This window comes from Hoplias malabaricus, chromosome X2 (genome assembly GCF_029633855.1).
Source record: "Hoplias malabaricus isolate fHopMal1 chromosome X2, fHopMal1.hap1, whole genome shotgun sequence".
In the NCBI taxonomy this organism is placed as follows: Eukaryota; Metazoa; Chordata; class Actinopteri; order Characiformes; family Erythrinidae; genus Hoplias; species Hoplias malabaricus.
Genome location: NC_089819.1, coordinates 26,690,703 through 26,714,598, shown reverse-complemented (window position 1 = coordinate 26,714,598; position 23,896 = coordinate 26,690,703). Strand labels below are relative to the sequence as shown.

At 52.4% G+C, this 23,896-nt stretch overlaps 1 protein-coding gene across 2 annotated transcripts in view; it reads right to left on the bottom strand.

The window, feature by feature from the left end:
- Window positions 1–9,045: 9,045 nt before the first annotated feature.
- The window catches only part of LOC136676388 (fibrosin-1-like protein), a 283,573-nt gene continuing 268,722 nt past the window's right edge, over window positions 9,046–23,896 (bottom strand). For both annotated transcript variants that reach the window (XM_066653363.1, XM_066653364.1), the window contains exon 5: window positions 9,046–9,191. In XM_066653363.1, coding sequence (XP_066509460.1) covers window positions 9,060–9,191 — 132 coding nt within the window. In that variant the 3' untranslated portion in view covers window positions 9,046–9,059. The remainder of the gene's footprint in view (window positions 9,192–23,896) is intronic.

Sequence of the window (23,896 nt, the reverse complement as noted above, 5' to 3'; positions counted from 1 at the left end):
TGGGTTTCCTCCAGGTGACTGTCTGTGAGGAGTGTGGTGTGTTCTCCCTGTGTCTGTGTGGGTTTCCTCCGGGTGACTGTCTGTGAGGAGTGTGGTGTGTTCTCCCTGTGTCTGTGTGGGTTTCCTCCGGGTGACTGTCTGTGAGGAGTGTGGTGTGTTCTCTCTGTGTCTGCGTGGGTTTCCTCCAGGTGACTGTCTGTGAGGAGTGTGGTGTGTTCTCCCTGTGTCTCCGTGGGTTTCCTCCGGGTAACTGTCTGTGAGGAGTGTGGTGTGTTCTTTCTGTGTCTGCATGGGTTTCTTCCGGGTGACTGTCTGTGAGGAGTGTGGTGTGTTCTCTCTGTGTCTGCGTGGGTTTCCTCCAGGTGACTGTCTGTGAATAGTGTGGTGTGTTCTCTCTGTGTCTGCATGGGTTTCCTTCGGGTGACTGTCTGTGAGGAGTGTGGTGTGTTCTTTCTGTGTCTGCGTGGGTTTCCTCCGGGTGACTGTCTGTGAGGAGTGTGGTGTGTTCTCTCTGTGTCTGCGTGGGTTTCCTCCAGGTGACTGTCTGTGAGGAGTGTGGTGTGTTCTCCCTGTGTCTGCGTGGGTTTCCTCCAGGTGACTGTCTGTGAGTAGTGTGGTGTGTTCTCTCTGTGTCTGCGTGGGTTTCCTCCGGGTGACTGTCTGTGAGGAGTGTGGTGTGTTCTCCCTGTGTCTCCGTGGGTTTCCTCCGGGTAACTGTCTGTGAGGAGTGTGTTGTGTTCTTTCTGTATCTGCGTGGGTTTCTTCCGGGTGACTGTCTGTGAGGAGTGTGGTGTGTTCTCTCTGTGTCTGCGTGGGTTTCCTCCAGGTGACTGTCTGTGAATAGTGTGGTGTGTTCTCTCTGTGTCTGCGTGGGTTTCCTCCGGGTGACTGTCTGTGAGGAGTGTGGTGTGTTCTCCCTGTGTCTGCGTGGGTTTCCTCCAGGTGACTGTCTGTGAGGAGTGTGGTGTGTTCTTCCTGTGTCTGCGTGGGTTTCTTCCGGGTGACTGTCTGTGAGGAGTGTGGTGTGTTCTCTCTGTGTCTGCGTGGGTTTCCTCCAGGTGACTGTCTGTGAATAGTGTGGTGTGTTCTTTCTGTGTCTGCGTGGGTTTCCTCCGGGTGACTGTCTGTGAGGAGTGTGGTGTGTTCTCCCTGTGTCTGCGTGGGTTTCCTCCAGGTGACTGTCTGTGAGGAGTGTGGTGTGTTCTTCCTGTGTCTGCGTAGGTTTCTTCCGGGTGACTGTCTGTGAGGAGTGTGGTGTGTTCTCTCTGTGTCTGCGTGGGTTTCCTCCAGGTGACTGTCTGTGAATAGTGTGGTGTGTTCTCTCTGTGTCTGCGTGGGTTTCCTCCAGGTGACTGTCTGTGAGGAGTGTGGTGTGTTCTCCCTGTGTCTGCGTGGGTTTCCTCCAGGTGACTGTCTGTGAGTAGTGTGGTGTGTTCTCTCTGTGTCTGCGTGGGTTTCCTCCGGGTGACTGTCTGTGAGGAGTGTGGTGTGTTCTCTCTGTGTCTGCGTGGGTTTCCTCCAGGTGACTGTCTGTGAGGAGTGTGGTGTGTTCTCCCTGTGTCTGCGTGGGTTTCCTCCGGGTAACTGTCTGTGAGGAGTTTTCTTTCTGTGTCTGCGTGGGTTTCTTCCGGGTGACTGTGAGGAGTGTGGTGTGTTCTCTCTGTGTCTGCGTGGGTTTCCTCCAGGTGACTGTCTGTGAATAGTGTGGTGTGTTCTCTCTGTGTCTGCGTGGGTTTCCTCCGGGTGACTGTCTGTGAGGAGTGTGGTGTGTTCTTTCTTTGTCTGCGTGGGTTTCTTCCGGGTGACTGTCTGTGAGGAGTGTGGTGTGTTCTTCCTGTGTCTGCGTAGGTTTCTTCCGGGTGACTGTCTGTGAGGAGTGTGGTGTGTTCTTTCTGTGTCTGCGTGGGTTTCTTCCGGGTGACTGTCTGTGAGGAGTGTGGTGTGTTCTCTCTGTGTCTGCGTGGGTTTCCTCCAGGTGACTGTCTGTGAGGAGTGTGGTGTGTTCTCCCTGTGTCTGCGTGGGTTTCCTCCGGGTAACTGTCTGTGAGGAGTTTTCTTTCTGTGTCTGCGTGGGTTTCCTCCAGGTGACTGTCTGTGAGGAGTGTGGTGTGTTCTCCCTGTGTCTGCGTGGGTTTCCTCCAGGTGACTGTCTGTGAATAGTGTGGTGTGTTCTCTCTGTGTCTGCGTGGGTTTCCTCCGGGTGACTGTCTGTGAGGAGTGTGGTGTGTTCTTTCTGTGTCTGCGTGGGTTTCTTCCGGGTGACTGTCTGTGAGGAGTGTGGTGTGTTCTCTCTATGTCTGCGTGGGTTTCCTCCAGGTGACTGTCTGTGAGGAGTGTGGTGTGTTCTCCCTGTGTCTGTGTGGGTTTCCTCCAGGTGACTGTCTGTGAGTAGTGTGGTGTGTTCTCTCTGTGTCTGCGTGGGTTTCCTCCGGGTGACTGTCTGTGAGGAGTGTGGTGTGTTCTCTCTGTGTCTGCGTGGGTTTCCTCCAGGTGACTGTCTGTGAGGAGTGTGGTGTGTTCTTCCTGTGTCTCCGTGGGTTTCCTCCGGGTGACTGTCTGTTAGGAGTGTGGTGTGTTCTTTCTGTGTCTGCGTGGGTTTCCTCCAGGTGACTGTCTGTGAGGAGTGTGGTGTGTTCTCCCTGTGTCTCCGTGGGTTTCCTCCGGGTAACTGTCTGTGAGGAGTGTGGTGTGTTCTTTCTGTTTCTGCATGGGTTTCTTCCGGGTGACTGTCTGTGAGGAGTGTGGTGTGTTCTCTCTGTGTCTGCGTGGGTTTCCTCCAGGTGACTGTCTGTGAGGAGTGTGGTGTGTTCTCCCTGTGTCTGCGTGGGTTTCCTCCAGGTGACTGTCTGTGAGTAGTGTGGTGTGTTCTCTCTGTGTCTGCGTGGGTTTCCTCCGGGTGACTGTCTGTGAGGAGTGTGGTGTGTTCTCCCTGTGTCTCCGTGGGTTTCCTCGGGGTAACTGTCTGTGAGGAGTGTGGTGTGTTCTTTCTGTGTCTGCGTGGGTTTCTTCCGGGTGACTGTCTGTGAGGAGTGTGGTGTGTTCTCTCTGTGTCTGCGTGGGTTTCCTCCAGGTGACTGTCTGTGAATAGTGTGGTGTGTTCTCTCTGTGTCTCCGTGGGTTTCCTCTGGGTAACTGTCTGTGAGGAGTGTGGTGTGTTCTTTCTGTGTCTGCGTGGGTTTCTTCCGGGTGACTGTCTGTGAGGAGTGTGGTGTGTTCTCTCTGTGTCTGCGTGGGTTTCCTCCAGGTGACTGTCTGTGAGGAGTGTGGTGTGTTCTCCCTGTGTCTGCGTGGGTTTCCTCCAGGTGACTGTCTGTGAGTAGTGTGGTGTGTTCTCTCTGTGTCTGCGTGGGTTTCCTCCGGGTGACTGTCTGTGAGGAGTGTGGTGTGTTCTCTCTGTGTCTGCGTGGGTTTCCTCCAGGTGACTGTCTGTGAGGAGTGTGGTGTGTTCTCCCTGTGTCTCCGTGGGTTTCCTCCGGGTAACTGTCTGTGAGGAGTGTGGTGTGTTCTTTCTGTGTCTGCGTGGATTTCCTCCAGGTGACTGTCTGTGAGGAGTGTGGTGTGTTCTCCCTGTGTCTGCGTGGGTTTCATCCGGGTAACTGTCTGTGAGGAGTGTGGTGTGTTCTCCCTGTGTCTGCGTGGGTTTCCTCCGGGTGACTGTCTGTGAGGAGTGTGGTGTGTTCTCCCTGTGTCTGCGTGGGTTTCCTCCAGGTAACTGTCTGTGAGGAGTGTGGTGTGTTCTCCCTGTGTCTGCGTGGGTTTCCTCCGGGTGACTGTCTGTGAGGAGTGTGGTGTGTTCTCCCTGTGTCTGCGTGGGTTTCCTCCGGGTGCTCCGGTTTTTTCCCATGCTCCAAAAACACACGTTGGTAGGTGGACTGAAGACTCAAAAGTGTCCATAGGTGTGAATGTGTGAGTGAATGTGTGAGTGTGTGTCGCCCTGTGAAGGACTGGCGCCCCCTCCAGGGTGAGTTCCTGCCTTGTGCCCAGTGATTCCGGGTAGGCTCTGGACCCACCGCCGCCCTGAACTGGATAAGGGTTACAGACAGTGAACAAATTATTTCCGTTTTAAAGAATTACATTAATCCATGTTTGTTGACTAGGTTCTGATCACCGGCCCAGTGAAGGGGCTTCTGGAATGATGATGTACTGTCCTCTAGCGCCCCCTATAGAGCTGCCAGTTCTACACTAGCAATAACTAAGGCTTTCCTAACACTCACTGATCTGCAAAACACATTCAGCATGCGGTCAGTCACTCGGAGAGACATCTGTTTTCTCTCTCTCTCTCTCTCTGTTTTCTCTCTCTCTCTCTCTGTCTCTCTGTGTGTGTCTCTCTCTCTCTGTGACTCTCTCTGTCTCTGTGTGTGTCTCTCTCTCTCTCTGTGTGTCTCTCTGTCTCTGTCTCTCTCTCTGTCTCTGTCTCTCTCTCTCTCTCTGTTTATTGAAAATCAACCCCTCATTTCCCGTCACTCTGTTTGACGTTAAATCAGATTTATGATAATTCCTGATTTATGATAATTCCTGGTTTATGATAATTCCCATTTTATGGTAATTCCTGAAGCCTCGTGATGCTGAGCCGGTCGTTTCCATGGCAACAGCAGCATCCGTATCCCGGAGGCCTGAGCGCTGCAGAGTGTTTGGATGCTGGAATGCAGATTTGCTGAACATGGATTTTTTCTTCATTCTCACGTAATCTCCTCTCTCTCTCTCTCTCTCTCATTCTGTTCCTCTTCCAATGTCCTTTCCATAACATTGTCTATTTCCCTCCATCTCATTATTATTGAGATGTATATGGAATAATGACACACACACACACACACACACACACACACCTATTCACCTTCAGTCATGTCAGGAAAGAGTGCAAGGTGCAGAGAGCGCAGGGAAAACACAAACCGTAAACAAGACGAGTCAAAGGAGAACGCAAAACAAAGCACAGCACTAATCACCCAATTAACCAGCAATTAAACTCCTGCAGCTAACGGCCTGTTCACTAATGACTCCCGCCAGACTGACAGCTCCCCTACACACACTCACAGAGAGAGAGAGAGAGAGAGAGAGGGGGAAAGGGAAAGGGAAAGAGCGAGAGAGCGAGAGAGAGAGAGAAAGAGACAGAGAGAGAGAGAGACGGAAAAAGGTGGGAGAAAAAGAAAAGTGGGAGAAAAAGAGATGGGGAACAGTAGACAGAGGAAAGAGGGGGTGGTGTAAAAGAGAAAGATGACGGGTGTGGCAGAGAGAGACAGAAAAAGAGTGTGTGTGTGTGTGTGTGTGTTTGTGAAAGAAAGAGAGAGGGAGAGAAGGTAAAATGAAGGACATATAAGCTATTAGCGGAGGTCTTTAATCAGTGGCGGAGCTCCAGAGACTGAGGAGGGAAATGAGGTGATGAGGAGTAAACTTGATGAATGGCTTAATTAACCCTTAAAGTTCTACAATCAATAATAAAATCAATTGATGCTTTGTTTTTATGTTTAAAACACCACCATCAAACACCAACTGCTAACCTCTGTTCATCAGACTCAACACGCTCGGAGGAGAACACTAACCTCTGTTCATCAGACTCAACACGCTCAGAGGAGAACGCTAACCTCTGTTCATCAGACTCAAGACGCTCGGAGGAGAACACTAACCTCTGTTCATCAGACTCAACACGCTCGGAGGAGAACACTAACCACTTTTCATGAGACTCAACACGCTCGGAGGAGAACACTAACCTCTGTTCATCAGACTCAACATGCTCAGAGGAGAACGCTAACCTCTGGTCATCAGACTCAACATGCTCAGAGGAGAACACTAACCTCTGTTCATCAGACTCAACACGCTCAGAGGAGAACACTAACCTCTGTTCATCAGACTCAACACGCTAAGAGGAGAATGCTAACCTCTGTTCATCAGACTCAACACGCTCAGAGGAGAACACTAACCTCTGTTCATCAGACTCAACACGCTCAGAGGAGAACACTAACCTCTGTTCATCAGACTCAACACGCTCGGAGGGGAACACTAACCTCTGTTCATCAGACTCAACACGCTCGGAGGTGAACGCTAACCTCTGTTCATCAGACTCAACACGCTCAGAGGAGAACACTAACCTCTGTTCATCAGACTCAACACGCTCGGAGGAGAACACTAACCTCTGTTCATCAGACTCAACATGCTCAAAGGAGAACGCTAACCTCTGTTCATCAGACTGAACATACTCGGAGGTGAACACTAACCTCTGTTCATCAGACTCAACACGCTCAGAGGAGAACACTGACATCTGTTCATCAGACTCAACACGCTCAGAGAACACTGACCTCTGTTCTTCAGCCTCAAAACACTCAGAGGAGAACACTGACCTCTGTTCATCAGACTCAACACACTCAGAGGAGAACACTGACCTCTGTTCATCAGACTCAACACGCTCGGAGGAGAACACTAACCTCTGTTCATCAGACTCAACACGCTCGGAGGAGAACACTAACCTCTGTTCATCAGACTCAACACGCTCAGAGGAGAACACTGACATCTGTTCATCAGACTCAACACGCTCAGAGAACACTGACCTCTGTTCTTCAGCCTCAAAACACTCAGAGGAGAACACTGACCTCTGTTCATCAGACTCAACACACTCAGAGGAGAACACTGACCTCTGTTCATCAGACTCAACACACTCAGAGGAGAACACTAACCTCTGTTCATCAGACTCAACACGCTCGGAGGAGAACACTAACCTCTGTTCATCAGACTCAACACGCTCAGAGGAGAACACTAACCTCTGTTCATCAGACTCAACACGCTCGGAGGAGAACACTAACCTCTGTTCATCAGACTCAACACGCTCAGAGGAGAACACTGACCTCTGTTCATCAGACTCAAAATGCTCAGAGAACACTGACCTCTGTTCATCAGCCTCAACACACTCAGAGGAGAACACTAACCTCTGTTCATCAGACTCAACACACTCAGAGGAGAACACTGACCTCTGTTCATCAGACTCAACACGCTCAGAGAACACTGACTTCTGTTCATCAGACTCAACACGCTCAGAGGAGAACACTAACCTCTGTTCATCAGACTCAACACGCTCAGAGGAGAACACTAACCTCGGTTCATCAGACTCAACACGCTCAGAGAACACTGACCTCTGTTCATCAGGCTCAACACGCTCAGAGGAGAACACTAACCTCTGTTCATCAGACTCAACACGCTCAGAGGAGAACACTAACCTCGGTTCATCAGACTCAACACGCTCGGAGGAGAACACTAACCTCTGTTCATCAGACTCAACATGCTCAGAGGAGAACGCTAACCTCTGTTCATCAGACTCAACATGCTCGGAGGAGAACACTAACCTCTGTTCATCAGACTCAACACGCTCAGAGGAGAACACTAACCTCTGTTCATCAGACTCAACACGCTAAGAGGAGAACACTAACCTCTGTTCATCAGACTCAACACGCTCAGAGGAGAAAACTAACCTCTGTTCATCAGACTCAACACGCTCAGAGGAGAAAACTAACCTCTGTTCATCAGACTCAACACGCTCGGAGGGGAACACTAACCTCTGTTCATCAGACTCAACACGCTCAGAGGAGAACACTAACCTCTGTTCATCAGACTCAACACGCTCGGAGGAGAACACTAACCTCTGTTCATCAGACTCAACATGCTCAAAGGAGAACGCTAACCTCTGTTCATCAGACTCAACATGCTCGGAGGTGAACACTAAGCTCTGTTCATCAGACTCAACACGCTCAGAGGAGAACACTGACATCTGTTCATCAGACTCAACACGCTCAGAGAACACTGACCTCTGTTCTTCAGCCTCAAAACACTCAGAGGAGAACACTGACCTCTGTTCATCAGACTCAACACGCTCAGAGAACACTGACCTCTGTTCATCAGCCTCAACACACTCAGAGGAGAACACTGACCTCTGTTCATCAGACTCAACACGCTCAGAGGAGAACACTAACCTCGGTTCATCAGACTCAACACGCTCGGAGGAGAACACTAACCTCTGTTCATCAGAATCAATACGCTCGGAGGAGAATGCTAACCTCTGTTCATCAGATTCAACACGCTCGGAGGAGAACACTAACCTCTGTTCATCAGACTCAACACGCTCAGAGGAGAACACTAACCTCTGTTCATCAGACTCAACACGCTCAGAGGAGAATACTAACCTCTGTTCATCAAACTCAACACGCTCGGAGGAGAACACTAACCTCTGTTCATCAGACTCAACACGCTCGGAGGAGAACACTAACCTCTGTTCATCAGACTCAATACGCTCGGAGGAGAACACTAACCTCTGTTCATCAGACTCAACACGCTCAGAGGAGAACACTAACCTCTGTTCATCAGACTCAACACGCTCAGAGGAGAACACTAACCTCTGTTCATCAAACTCAACACGCTCGGAGGAGAACACTAACCTCTGTTCATCAGACTCAACACGCTCGGAGGAGAACACTGACCTCTGTTCATCAGACTCAATACGCTCGGAGGAGAACACTAACCTCTGTTCATCAGAGTCAACACGCTCAGAGGAGAACACTAACCTCTGTTCATCAAACTCAACACGCTCGGAGGAGAACACTAACCTCTGTTCATCAAACTCAACACGCTCGGAGGAGAACACTAACCTCTGTTCATCAGACTCAACACGCTCGGAGGAGAACACTAACCTCTGTTCATCAGACTCAATACGCTCGGAGGAGAACACTAACCTCTGTTCATCAGACTCAACACGCTCAGAGAACACTGACCTCTGTTCATCAGACTCAACACGCTCAGAGGAGAACACTAACCTCTGTTCATCAGAGTCAACACGCTCAGAGGAGAACACTGACCTCTGTTCATCAGACTCAACACGCTCAGAGGAGAACACTAACCTCTGTTCATCAGACTCAACACGCTCAGAGGAGAACACTAACCTCTGTTCATCAGACTCAACACGCTCAGAGGAGAACACAGAACTAAATAACCTTTCTATATATAAAAGTTTTTATTAATCTGATTTTTGATCTGAGTTCACTAGCATTAATGAAGAATGTGGTGCTTGACAATTGAGATTGTAATCAATTAAACACAAGTAAAAAAATAAACAGTATCCAGCAGTCTGTGTGTGACAGAAGAGATGAGTCGTAACGGAAGCAGGTTTCCTCCAAACCCCAACATGTTTCAGGCCGAAGCTTTGCCTTTTTATCTTCCTGTAAAACATAAGGATTAAAAAATGCAAATGAATACATGGCATTAAAAGAGCTCAGCTGTCAGCAATTAACGCCACTGTGCTGCGCTAACACATGCTAATAGACTCGGAGCTAATATTTAAGGTCTGCGCTCTGTTTTTATTTGTGGAGGACGAGTGAGATCTGATTTAAAATCGCAGACGAGAGGAAAAGAGAGGAGAGAGAATCAGCTCCAGACGAAACCAGGGCAAAACTGCTGCTTCAGCTAGCAGCGTTATCAGCGGAGGGCTAATTTGCCACACTAATTATGTCTCTTTGAGGAGATTTCAGTAGTATTAATAATGCACGTGAAGCAATTAGCTACGTAAATATTTATCTGAGGTTGCATTCCCTGGGAAAGTGAGGAGGATTAGAGCAAAAACACCTACAACATCAATTACTCCCTGATAAACACAATACAACAGGAGATATCAGTCCCCTCAATAAACACTGTACACTACAACAGGAGATATTAGTCCCCTCAATAAACACCGTACACTACAACAGGAGATATCAGTCCCCTAAATAAACAACGTACACTACAACAGGAGATATCAGTCCCCTCAATAAACAACGTACACTACAACAGGAGATATCAGTCCCCTCAATAAACACCATACACTACAGCAGGAGATATCAGTCTCCTCAATAAACCCCGTACACTACAACAGGAGATATCAGTCCCCTCTGTAAACACCATACATTACAACAGGAGATATCAGTCCCCTCAATAAACACCGTACAATACAACAGGGGATATCAGTCCCCTCAGTAAACACCATACACTACAACAGGAAATATTAGTCCCCTCAGTAAACACCATACACTACAACAGGAGATATCAGTCCTCTCAATAAACACCGTACACTACAACAGGAGATATCAGTCCCCTCAGTAAACACCGTACACTACAACAGGAGATATCAGTCCCCTCAGGAAACACCGTACACTACAACAGGAGATATCAGTCCCCTCAGTAAACACCGTACACTACAACAGGAGATATCAGTCCCCTCAGTAAACACCGTACACTACAACAGGAGATATCAGTCCCCTCAGGAAACACCGTACACTACAACAGGAGATATCAGTCCCCTCGGTAAAGACCGTACACTACAACAGGAGATATCAGTCCTCTCAGTAAACACCGTACACTACAACAGGAGACATCAGTCCCCTCGGTAAATACCGTACACTACAACAGGAGACATCAGTCCCCTCAGTAAACACCGTACACTAAAACAGGAGACATCAGTCCCCTCGGTAAACACCGTACACTACAACAGGAGACATCAGTCCCCTCGGTAAACACCGTACACTACAATAGGAGATATCAGTCCCCTCGGTAAACACCGTACACTACAGCAGGATATATCAGTCCCCTCGGTAAACACCATACACTACAGCAGGAGATATCAGTCCTCTCAATAAACACCGTACACTGCAACATGAGATATCAGTCCTCTCAATAAACACCATACACTACAACAGGAGATATCAGTCCCCTAAATAAACACCGTACACTACAACAGGAGATATCAGTCCCCTAAATAAACACCGTACACTACAACAGGAGATATCAGTCCCCACAGTAAACACCGTACACTACAGCAGGAGATATCAGTCCCCTCAGTAAACACCGTACACTACAACAGGAGATATCAGTCCCCTCAGTAAACACCGTACACTACAACAGGAGATATCAGTCCCCTCAGTAAACACCGTACACTACAACAGGAGATATCAGTCCCCTCAGTAAACACCGTACACTACAACAGGAGATATCAGTCCCCTCAGTAAACACGGTACACTACAACAGGAGATATCAGTCCCCTCGGTAAACACCGTACACTACAACAGGAGACATCAGTCCCCTCAGTAAACACTGTACACTACAACAGGAGATATCAGTCCTCTCAATAAACACCGTACACTACAACAGGAGATATCAGTCCCCTCAGTAAACACCGTACACTACAACAGGAGATATCAGTCCTGTCAATAAACACCGTACACTACAACAGGAGATATCAGTCCCCTCAGTAAACACCGTACACTACAACAGGAGATATCAGTCCTGTCAATAAACACCGTACACTACAACAGGAGATATCAGTCCCCTCAGTAAACACCGTACACTACAACAGGAGATATCAGTCCTCTCAATAAACACCTTACACTAAAACAGGAGACATCAGTCCCCTCAGTAAACACTGTACACTAAAACAGGAGACATCAGTCCCCTCGGTAAACACCGTACACTACAGCAGGAGATATCAGTCCCCTCGGTAAACACCGTACACTACAACAGGAGATATCAGTCCTCTCAATAAACACCGTACACTACAACAGGAGATATCAGTCCTCTCAATAAACACCGTACACTACAACAGGAGATATCAATCCCCTCAGTAAACACCGTACACTACAACAGGAGATATCAGTCCCCTCAGTAAACACCGTACACTACAACAGGAGATATCAGTCCCCTCAGTAAACATTGTACACTAAAACAGGAGACATCAGTCCCCTCGGTAAACACCGTACACTACAACAGGAGATATCAGTCTCCTCAATAAACACCGTACACTACAACAGGAGATATCAGTCCCCTCAGTAAACACCATACACTACAACAGGAGATATCAGTCCTCTCAATAAACACCATACACTACAACAGGAGATATCAGTCCTCTCAATAAACACCGTACACTACAACAGGAGATATCAGTCCCCTCGGTAAAGACCGTACACTACAACAGGAGATATCAGTCCTCTCAGTAAACACCGTACACTACAACAGGAGACATCAGTCCCCTCGGTAAATACCGTACACTACAACAGGAGACATCAGTCCCCTCAGTAAACACCGTACACTAAAACAGGAGACATCAGTCCCCTCGGTAAACACCGTACACTACAACAGGAGACATCAGTCCCCTCGGTAAACACCGTACACTACAATAGGAGATATCAGTCCCCTCGGTAAACACCGTACACTACAGCAGGAGATATCTGTCCCCTCGGTAAACACCATACACTACAGCAGGAGATATCAGTCCTCTCAATAAACACCGTACACTGCAACATGAGATATCAGTCCTCTCAATAAACACCATACACTACAACAGGAGATATCAGTCCCCTAAATAAACACCGTACACTACAACAGGAGATATCAGTCCCCACAGTAAACACCGTACACTACAGCAGGAGATATCAGTCCCCTCAGTAAACACCGTACACTACAACAGGAGATATCAGTCCCCTCAGTAAACACCGTACACTACAACAGGAGATATCAGTCCCCTCAGTAAACACCGTACACTACAACAGGAGATATCAGTCCCCTCAGTAAACACCGTACACTACAACAGGAGATATCAGTCCCCTCAGTAAACACGGTACACTACAACAGGAGATATCAGTCCCCTCGGTAAACACCGTACACTACAACAGGAGACATCAGTCCCCTCAGTAAACACTGTACACTACAACAGGAGATATCAGTCCTCTCAATAAACACCGTACACTACAACAGGAGATATCAGTCCCCTCAGTAAACACCGTACACTACAACAGGAGATATCAGTCCTGTCAATAAACACCGTACACTACAACAGGAGATATCAGTCCCCTCAGTAAACACCGTACACTACAACAGGAGATATCAGTCCTCTCAATAAACACCGTACACTACAACAGGAGATATCAGTCCCCTCAGTAAACACCGTACACTACAACAGGAGATATCAGTCCCCTCAGTAAACACCGTACACTACAACAGGAGATATCAGTCCCCTCAGTAAACACCGTACACTACAACAGGAGATATCAGTCCCCTCAGTAAACATTGTACACTAAAACAGGAGACATCAGTCCCCTCGGTAAACACCGTACACTACAACAGGAGATATCAGTCTCCTCAATAAACACCGTACACTACAACAGGAGATATCAGTCCCCTCAGTAAACACCATACACTACAACAGGAGATATCAGTCCTCTCAATAAACACCATACACTACAACAGGAGATATCAGTCCTCTCAATAAACACCGTACACTACAACAGGAGATATCAGTGCCCTCAGTAAACACTCAGTGCCCTCAGTATATATATATATATATATATATATATATGTACAGCGTGTGTGTGTGTGTGTGTGTGTGTGTGTGCGATAATGAGGAGTAATTATAAGGGATTATTTCTAGTTCTTGGCCCATCTCAAAGGCTTCTAACCGCCTCCTCCTTTCACACCCGCCCACGACATGCATATGTATTATATAAGTCAATGAAGGGGAGGGGCTTCTGGAGATATGCAAATGAAGGTTGTTATAGTTACTTAGTGACTGCCTTCACTGGGAACAGTGCCGTTATTCTGCATGAGAACATCTACATGATCTGGTTACAGCGCCCCCTGTCGAGAGGAGGTGGGACATCAGGCAGTGAGTGAAAAGTCAGTTTTGACCATTTCTACCCTTTATTCTTTTACCTGAACTCTAATATACAGCTCATTTATTTATAACTCAACCCTGTCTCCCCCACACAGAGGAACACAGGTCTGTTTCTTAACTAAACCTCTGTGACCTGCTTTGGTCCAAACCCCACGAGCCCCACAGCAGTGTTCTCCCCCTGTGTAAACAGCCCTGTTTAGAACGCCCGCTTTCAGCACCTGTTCCTTTAAATGATAATGAGCCGCTCGCTGTTCACCCCGACCCCGAGTGCACAGCAGTGAGGAGCGAGGAGCAGAAGCTCTGGTTTTTAGCCGTTTTCACTCTGTTCTCTTTCTTCTCCGTTTTTACTTAGTGCTCTTATTTCTCCGCGCTCGTTGTGTCTGTTTTGCTGAGTTTAACCTCGTCTTTGCGCTCTCACATAAACACGGGTCCAGCACTGTGATTGGACAGACTCAGACGAGGGGGCGGGGGGTGATGCAGAGGTGGAAATAAACTCCAAAAATGTAACTTTATAGAATGCCTTCCTCATGCCTCACATGTATATGTGGGGTGTCTGAGCATGTGTAACTGATCACACACAGCGCAGGGTGCCTCAGGGCAGGGGGGTGGATATGGGTACACTGGCAGAAAGCCATTCAATCATAATGTTCGGTCCGAGCGAAGTGAGAGTGTCTCTATCTCTCTCTATCTATCTCTGTCTCTCTCTTTCTCTCTCCATCTTTTTCTCTCTCTGTCTCTCTCTATCTCTCTCGCTCTATCTCTTTTCTCTCCGTCTTTCTATATCTGTCTCTCTCTGTCTCTATCTCTCTCTATCTCTTTTCTCTGTCTCTCTCTCTTTTCTCTCTGTCTCTCTCTCTCTGTCTCCCTCTATCTCTCTCACTCTATCTCTTTTCTCTGTCCCTCTATCTCTTTTCTCTGTCCCTCTATCTCTTTTCTCTCTGTATCTCTCTCTATCTCTCTTCTCTCTGTCTCTGTCCCTCTCCCTCTCTGTTGCATGCTGGGAGTTGTGTGAGAGTGGTGTGGGGTGAGACTGTGCTGGTGAGAGCTGGCTGATTGTTTCACTTTTTCTTCTATTTTTCTACACATCTTTGGTGAGTAGTTGTACAGGTCTGAGTCTGTGTCAGTGCTGGGAGCGGAGAGACCCCACCCCTGTCCGTGGTTGTAGACGTGTTACTGAGGATAATGTCATGGTGGAGGATGTACTTGTTGCTGTGGGAGAGGTGGTTGGTCATGAAAATATTCAGTCTGCTTCCCGCATGAATAAAGCTGTTGTGGTTTTTCTAAGAGTAGAGTTGTAGGTCTGGTGATCGGACGCGGTCTGATTACTAACGACTCGTTTGTGCAAGTTTCGCTGCTGTTTGCTCCGTCAACAAGGATCACCGTTTCAAATGATTATTATTATTATTCCCAACGCTGCGCTGGGGTGAGAGCTCACACACTACGGTAAAATCACCCGTTTATTTACTACAATCTCTTTGGGCTGTAAACACCCGTCTTTAAACCACACCGTGTCTTTCAGGAGACATGTTTACATGATTTTAGATCGCCCTGTGAACTCGCTCGCTATCTCTCTCCGTGTGAAACGTGAAGGCAGGACGTACACGGTGTACGCGAGTACGGGGAGCATGTGCTGTTTTGAATGTGGAGACGTTGGGCATAAATGGCTCGCCTGTAAACCCAAACGACAGGAGGAGGACAACGCTAACACTGATGCTAATGTTGACGGTAGTCCCGGGGCGAGTACTGCTGGGGACGCTGGAAAGGCTGGGCTTCGGCCTCTCAGGTGAGACGGGCCGGGGCTCAGACCGAGCAGCGGCACATAGCACCAGCGCTGGTGAACTGCAGAAGTGTCCTGAGGAGCTCAGTGTTGTACAGAGGCAGGAGCCAATGGTTACTGATACACAGATGGACTCTGGACACAGGGGCTCCCTGATGAGGGTGATGTTGGGTCTCAGAGCACTCTTAGTGAACTGGACTCCTCTCAGGTAGAGCCCAGTGGAGATGCTGAGGCTGAATCACAGGGACCTGCTCAGGTCGATCGATCACTGTAAAGTTTACAGGAGGTGAATCATTTTCTAGATGAAACATATGGTAAACAGGTGAATGTTACAGATTTCTTCACGGACGTAGATAAGTTTGTGAGGTCAGTGGCGACACTTCAGAGAAGTGTGGGCCTTGATGCCTTGAGTGAAAAGAAGCGTTTTCGGTTGAAGAAGCTTGTTACCCACTGTTGGAAAAGTGAAAAGGTGGCAAAGAGAAAGTCTTCTAGCCTCCAGTGATCGGGTGTCACACCGTCTCTTTCTTTATCTCTGCTGTTTCTGTTTCGAAGTTTTGAGAGTGGGTTCTTTTAACATTAACGGAGGTAGAGACAGACGTAAGCGTGCTTTAGTGTTCGACAGCGTACAACTGATGGAACTGCATTTAACTTTTATTCAGGAAACACACAGCGATGTGCAGAATGAAGCTGAATGGGCAGTGGAGTGGGAGGGGCAGCAGGTTCTAAGTCATGGGAGTAACTTGAGTGCGGGGGGGAGCCGTTCTTTTCTCTCCCTCGTCAGGAGCCAGGACTTTACACACAGTGGAGGTGGTGAAGGGTCGCCTCGTAGTGGTTCAAGCTAAAATTAAAAGTTCTTATTTGTATTTCATGAACATCACAATGTGGGACATGAACGTATTGTGTTTTTTAACGCACTGAGGGATGCTATGAGGCAGCGCGCTAATGACAGGTGTTTTGTTGTTGGGGGAGACTGGAACTGTACAGTGGAGGAACCACACATACAGTCCGCTGTGTGTCTGTCCAGGCTCCTAGAAGAGTTTGAGTTGTTGGACGTGTGGAGGGTGAAGAACTCTTCAGTGAGACACTGCACCTGGAGGATGGTCTCAGATGGTAGAGTCAGTGCTGCCCGGCTGGATCGGATTCTCTGACCATACTTAGTTTCAGTCACAATTAGTGTATCGCACTTTTCTAGCACCTCTTCATACTGGCATTTCAATGTGAAACTTCTGCACTGGTGGACATCAGGTCCAGGTTTATGGCCTTTCGTCTGCAGGTTGCTCAGAGACTGATGTGCCAAGAGCGTCCTGCATGGATGGACACTGGGATTGCACTCTTATGACAAGCTGGTGGTCTGAACTTTGATCTCCATCTTTTCCTCATGGAGACGCTGAGCTTAGAGATCTTACTCCGTTTTACAGGTCAGTGATGGAGGCCTGGAGTGTCTTCGTAGTTTTCAAGTCGACTGAGACACCTGACGGCACCTGGTTATTTGAGGAGCCAATGTTTTTAAATTCCTTTGTATCCTCACATTTGTTGTCCTCAAATAGTGTGCGCCCCTGTCTGCTGGCTGCAGGATTCTCAAAGCTGGGCCACTTGGCGACTACCACAGTGGAGACAGTGAGGGAGAGAACTGGTCTCACTTCCAGGCGTCTGTTGGATCAGATTGTGGCTGAGATAAGGAGATCTTATCTGTTTGAGGGGTTGGTGTTTGAGGGGCTGGTGTCTGAGGGGCAGGTGTTTGAGGGGCCGGTGTCTGAGGGGCCGGTGTCTGAGGGGCCGGTGTTTGAGGGGTTGGTGTTTGAGGGGCCGGTGTCTGAGGGGTTGGTGTCTGAGGGGCTGGTGTCTGAGGGGCCGGTGTTTGAGGTGTTGGTGTCTGAGGGGCCGGTGTCTGAGGGGCCGGTGATTGAGGGGCCGGTGTCTGAGGGGCCAGTGTTTGAGGGGCCGGTGTTTGAGGGGCCGGTGTCTGAGGAGCCGTTGTTTGAGGTGCCGGTGTTTGAGGGGCCGGTGTCTGAGGGGCCCCAGTGTCTGAGGGGCCGGTGTCTGAGGGGCCGTTGTTTGAGGGGCCGTTGTTTGAGGGGCAGGTGTCAGAGGGGCCGGTGTTTGAGGGGCCGGTGAATGAGGGGCCGTTGTTTGAGGGGCCCCGGTGTCTGAGGGGCCGGTGTTTGAGGGGCTGGTGTCTGAGGGGCCAGTGTTTGAGGGGCCGGTGTCTGAGGGGTTGGTGTTTGAGGGGCCGGTGTTTGAGGGGTTGGTGTTTGAGGGGTTTGTGTCTGAGGGGCCGGTGTTTGAGGGGTTGGTGTTTGAGGGGCCGGTGTTTGAGGGGCCTGTGTCTGAGGGATTTGGTGTCTGAGGGGCCGGTGTTTGAGGGGTTGGTGTCTGAGGGGCCGGTGATTGAGGGGCCGGTGACTGAGGGGTTGGTGTTTGAGGGGCCGGTGTTTGAGGGGCCGGTGTCTGAGTGGCCGTCGTTTGAGAGGCCGGTGTCTGAGGGGCCGTTGTTTGAGGGGCCCCGGTGTCTGAGGGGCCGGTGTTTCAGGGGCTGGTGTTTGAGGGGCCGGTGTTTGAGAGGTTGGTGTTTGAGGGGTTGGTGTCTGAGGGGCCGGTGTCTGAGGGGCCGGTGTTTGAGGGATTGGTGTTTGAGGGGCCGGTGTTTGAGGGGTTGGTGTTTGAGGGGCCGGTGTCTGAGGGGCCGGTGTTTGAGGGATTGGTGTTTGAGGGGCCGGTGTCTGAGGGGCCGGTGTTTGAGGGGTTGGTGTTTGAGGGGCTGGTGTCTGAGGGGCTGGTGTCTGAGGGGCCAGTGTTTGAGGGGCCGGTGTCTGTGGGGCCGTTATCAGAGGGGCCGGTGTCTGAGGGGCCGGTGTCTGAGGGGCCGGTGTCTGAGGGGCCGTCGTTTGAGGGGCCGGTGTCTGAGGGGCCGTTGTTTGAGGGGCCCCGGTGTCTGAGGGGCCGGTGTTTGAGGGGCCGTTGTCTGAGGGGTTGGTGTTTGAGGGGCCGGTGTTGGAGGGGTTGGTGTCTGAGGGGCCGGTGTTTGAGGGGTTGGTGTTTGAGGGGTTTGTGTCTGAGGGGCCGGTGTTTGAGGGGTTGGTGTTTGAGGGGTTTGTGTCTGAGGGGCCGGTGTTTGAGGGGTTGGTGTTTGAGGGGCCGGTGTCTGAGGGGCCAGGGTCTGAGGGGCTGGTGTTTGAGGGGCCGGTGTTTGAGGGGTTGGTGTCTGAGGGGCCGGTGTTTGAGGGGTTGGTGTTTGAGGGATTGGTGTCTGAGGGGCCGGTGTCTGAGGGGCCGGTGATTGAGTGATTGGTGTTTGAGGGGCCGGTGTTTGAGGGGTTGGTGTCTGAGGGGCCGGTGTCTGAGGGGACGGTGTCTGAGGGGCCGGTGCTTGAGGGATTGGTGTTTGAGGGGCTGGTGTCTGAGGGGCCAGTGTTTGAGGGGTTGGTGTTTGAGGGGCTGGTGTCTGAGGTGCCGGTGTCTGAGGGGCCGGTGTTTGAGGGGTTGGTGTTTGAGGGGTTTGTGTCTGAGGGGCCAGTGTTTGAGGGGTTGGTGTTTGAGGGGCCGGTTTTTGAGGGGTTGGTGTCTGAGGGGTTGGTGTCTGAGGGGCCGGTGTTTGAGGTGTTGGTGTTTGAGGGGCCGGTGTTTGAGGGGTTGGTGTCTGAGGGGCCGTTGTTTGAGGGGCTGGTGTCTGAGGGGCCGGTGCTTGAGGGGCCGGTGTCTGAGGGGTTGGTGTTTGAGGGGCCGGTGTTTGAGGGGATTGTGCCTGAGGAGCCGTTGTTTGAGGGGCCGGTGTCTGAGGGGCCGGTGTCTGAGGGGTTGGTGTTTGAGGGGCCGGTGTGTGAGGGGCCGTTATTTGAGGGGCTGGTGTCTGAGGGGCCGTTGTTTGAGGGGCCCCGGTGTCAGAAGGGCCGGTGTTTGAGGGGTTGGTGTTTGAGGGGTTGGTGTTTGAGGGGCCGGTGTTTGAGGGGTTGGTGTCTGAGGGGCCGGTGTTTGAGGGGTTGGTGTCTGAGGGGTTTGTGTCTGAGGGGCCGGTGTTTGAGGGGTTGGTGTTTGAGGGGTTGGTGTCTAAGGGGCCGGTGTTTGAGGGGTTGGTGTTTGAGGGGTTGGTGTTTGAGGGGCCGGTGTCTGAGGGGCCGGTTCTTGAGGGGTTGGTGTTTGAGGGGCCGGTGTTTGAGGGGCCGGTGTTTGAGGGGTTGGTGTCTGAGGGGCCGGTGTTTGAGGGGTTGGTGTTTGAGGGGTTGGTGTCTGAGGGGAAGGTGTCTGAGGGGCCGGTTCTTGAGGGATTGGTGTTTGAGGGGCCGGTGCTTGAGGGGTTGGTGTCTGAGGGGCCGGTGTCTGAGGGGCCGGTGTTTGAGGGATTGGTGTCTGAGGGGTTGGTGTTTGAGGGGCCGGTGTCTGAGGAGCCGGTGATTGAGGGGCCGGTGTCTGAGGGGTTGGTGTTTGAGGGGCCGGTGTTTGAGGGGCCGGTGTCTGAGGGGCCGTCGTTTGAGGGGCCGGTGTCTGAGGGGCCGTTGTTTGAGGGGCCCCGGTGTCTGAGGGGCCGTCGTTTGAGAGGCCGGTGTCTGAGGGGCCGTTGTTTGAGGGGCCCCGGTGTTTCAGGGGTTGGTGTTTGAGGGATTGGTGTTTGAGGGGCCGGTGTCTGAGGGGCCGGTGATTGAGGGGCCGGTGTCTGAGGGGCCGGTGATTGAGGGGCCGGTGTCTGAGGGGTTGGTGTATGAGGGGCCGGTGTTTGAGGGGTCGGTGTCTGAGGGGCCGTCGTTTGAGAGGCCGGTGTCTGAGGGGCCGTTGTTTGAGGGGTTGGTGTCTGAGGGGTTGGTGTTTGAGGGGCCGGTGTTTGAGGGGTTGGTGTCTGAGGGGCCGATGTTTGAGGGGCTGGTGTCTGAGGGGTTGGTGTTTGAGGGGCCGGTGTTTGAGGGGTTGGTGTCTGAGGGGCCGGTGTTTGAGGTGTTGGGTGTTTGAGGGGCCGGTGTCTGAGGGGCCGGTGATTGAGGGGCCGGTGTTTGAGGGGCCGGTGTCTGAGGGGCCGTCGTTTGAGGGGCCGGTGTCTGAGGGGCCGTTGTTTGAGGGGCCCCGGTGTCTGAGGGGCCGGTGTTTGAGGGGCCGTTGTCTGAGGGGTTGGTGTTTGAGGGGCCGGTGTTTGAGTGGTTGGTGTCTGAGGGGCCGGTGTTTGAGGGGCCGTTGTCTGAGGGGTTGGTGTTTGAGGGGCCGGTGTTTGAGGGGTTGGTGTCTGAGGGGCCGGTGTTTGAGGGGTTGGTGTTTGAGGGGTTTGTGTCTGAGGGGCCGGTGTTTGAGGGGTTGGTGTCTGAGGGGCCGGTGTTTGAGGGGTTGGTGTTTGAGGGGCCGGTGTTTGAGGGGCCGGTGTCTGAGGGGCCGTCGTTTGAGGGGCCGGTGTCTGAGGGGCCGTTGTTTGAGGGGCCCCGGTGTCTGAGGGGCCGTCGTTTGAGAGGCCGGTGTCTGAGGGGCCGTTGTTTGAGGGGCCCCGGTGTTTCAGGGGTTGGTGTTTGAGGGATTGGTGTTTGAGGGGCCGGTGTCTGAGGGGCCGGTGATTGAGGGGCCGGTGTCTGAGGGGCCGGTGATTGAGGGGCCGGTGTCTGAGGGGTTGGTGTATGAGGGGCCGGTGTTTGAGGGGTCGGTGTCTGAGGGGCCGTCGTTTGAGAGGCCGGTGTCTGAGGGGCCGTTGTTTGAGGGGTTGGTGTCTGAGGGGTTGGTGTTTGAGGGGCCGGTGTTTGAGGGGTTGGTGTCTGAGGGGCCGATGTTTGAGGGGCTGGTGTCTGAGGGGTTGGTGTTTGAGGGGCCGGTGTTTGAGGGGTTGGTGTCTGAGGGGCCGTCGTTTGAGGGGCCGGTGTCTGAGGGGCCGTTGTTTGAGGGGCCCCGGTGTCTGAGGGGCCGGTGTTTGAGGGGCCGTTGTCTGAGGGGTTGGTGTTTGAGGGGCCGGTGTTTGAGTGGTTGGTGTCTGAGGGGCCGGTGTTTGAGGGGCCGTTGTCTGAGGGGTTGGTGTTTGAGGGGCCGGTGTTTGAGGGGTTGGTGTCTGAGGGGCCGGTGTTTGAGGGGTTGGTGTTTGAGGGGTTTGTGTCTGAGGGGCCGGTGTTTGAGGGGTTGGTGTCTGAGGGGCCAGTGTTTGAGGGGTTGGTGTTTGAGGGGCCGGTGTTTGAGGGGTTGGTGTCTGAGGGGCCAGGGTCTGAGGGGCTGGTGTTTGAGGGGTTGGTGTTTGAGGGGTTGGTGTCTGAGGGGCCGGTGTTTGAGGGGTTGGTGTTTGAGGGATTGGTGTCTGAGGGGCCGGTGTCTGAGGGGCCGGTGTTTGAGTGATTGGTGTTTGAGGGGCCGGTGTTTGAGGGGTTGGTGTCTGAGGGGCCGGTGTCTGAGGGGACGGTGTCTGAGGGGCCGGTGCTTGAGGGATTGGTGTTTGAGAGGCTGGTGTCTGAGGGGCCAGTGTTTGAGGGGTTGGTGTTTGAGGGGCTGGTGTCTGAGGTGCCGGTGTCTGAGCGGCCGGTGTTTGAGGGGTTGGTGTTTGAGGGGTTTGTGTCTGAGGGGCCGGTGTTTGAGGGGTTGGTGTTTGAGGGGCCGGTGTTTGAGGGGTTGGTGTCTGAGGGGTTGGTGTCTGAGGGGCCGGTGTTTGAGGTGTTGGTGTTTGAGGGGCCGGTGTTTGAGGGGTTGGTGTCTGAGGGGCCGTTGTTTGAGGGGCTGGTGTCTGAGGGGCCGGTGCTTGAGGGGCCGGTGTCTGAGGGGTTGGTGTTTGAGGGGCCGGTGTTTGAGGGGATTGTGCCTGAGGGGCCGTTGTTTGAGGGGCCGGTGTCTGAGGGGCCGGTGTCTGAGGGGTTGGTGTTTGAGGGGCCGGTGTGTGAGGGGCCGTTATTTGAGGGGCTGGTGTCTGAGGGGCCGTTGTTTGAGGGGCCCCGGTGTCAGAAGGGCCGGTGTTTGAGGGGTTGGTGTTTGAGGGGTTGGTGTTTGAGAGGTTGGTGTTTGAGGGGTTGGTGTTTGAGGGGTTGGTGTCTGAGGGGCCGGTGTTTGAGGGGTTGGTGTTTGAGGGGTTGGTGTTTGAGGGGCCGGTGTCTGAGGGGCCGGTTCTTGAGGGGTTGGTGTTTGAGGGGCCGGTGTTTGAGGGGATTGTGCCTGAGGGGCCGTTGTTTGAGGGGCCGGTGTCTGAGGGGCCGGTGTCTGAGGGGTTGGTGTTTGAGGGGCCGGTGTGTGAGGGGCCGTTATTTGAGGGGCTGGTGTCTGAGGGGCCGTTGTTTGAGGGGCCCCGGTGTCAGAAGGGCCGGTGTTTGAGGGGTTGGTGTTTGAGGGGTTGGTGTTTGAGAGGTTGGTGTTTGAGGGGTTGGTGTTTGAGGGGTTGGTGTCTGAGGGGCCGGTGTTTGAGGGGTTGGTGTTTGAGGGGCCGGTGTCTGAGGGGCCGGTTCTTGAGGGGTTGGTGTTTGAGGGGCCGGTGTTTGAGGGGCCGGTGTTTGAGGGGTTGGTGTCTGAGGGGCCGGTGTTTGAGGGGTTGGTGTTTGAGGGGTTGGTGTCTGAGGGGAAGGTGTCTGAGGGGCCGGTTCTTGAGGGATTGGTGTTTGAGGGGCCGGTGCTTGAGGGGTTGGTGTCTGAGGGGCCGGTGTCTGAGGGGCCGGTGTTTGAGGGATTGGTGTCTGAGGGGTTGGTGTTTGAGGGGCCGGTGTCTGAGGAGCCGGTGATTGAGGGGCCGGTGTCTGAGGGGTTGGTGTTTGAGGGGCCGGTGTTTGAGGGGCCGGTGTCTGAGGGGCCGTCGTTTGAGAGGCCGGTGTCTGAGGGGCCGTTGTTTGAGGGGCCCCGGTGTTTCAGGGGTTGGTGTTTGAGGGATTGGTGTTTGAGGGGCCGGTGTCTGAGGGGCCGGTGATTGAGGGGCCGGTGTCTGAGGGGCCGGTGATTGAGGGGCCGGTGTCTGAGGGGTTGGTGTATGAGGGGCCGGTGTTTGAGGGGTCGGTGTCTGAGGGGCCGTCGTTTGAGAGGCCGGTGTCTGAGGGGCCGTTGTTTGAGGGGTTGGTGTCTGAGGGGTTGGTGTTTGAGGGGCCGGTGTTTGAGGGGTTGGTGTCTGAGGGGCCGATGTTTGAGGGGCTGGTGTCTGAGGGGTTGGTGTTTGAGGGGCCGTTGTTTGAGGGGCCCCGGTGTCTGAGGGGCCGGTGTTTGAGGGGCCGTTGTCTGAGGGGTTGGTGTTTGAGGGGCCGGTGTTTGAGGGGTTGGTGTCTGAGGGGCCGGTGTTTGAGGGGTTGGTGTCTGAGGGGTTTGTGTCTGAGGGGCCGGTGTTTGAGGGGTTGGTGTCTGAGGGGCCGGTGTTTGAGGGGTTGGTGTTTGAGGGGCCGGTGTTTGAGGGGTTGGTGTCTGAGGGGCCAGGGTCTGAGGGGCTGGTGTTTGAGGGGTTGGTGTTTGAGGGGTTGGTGTCTGAGGGGCCGGTGTTTGAGGGGTTGGTGTTTGAGGGATTGGTGTCTGAGGGGCCGGTGTCTGAGGGGCCGGTGCTTGAGTGA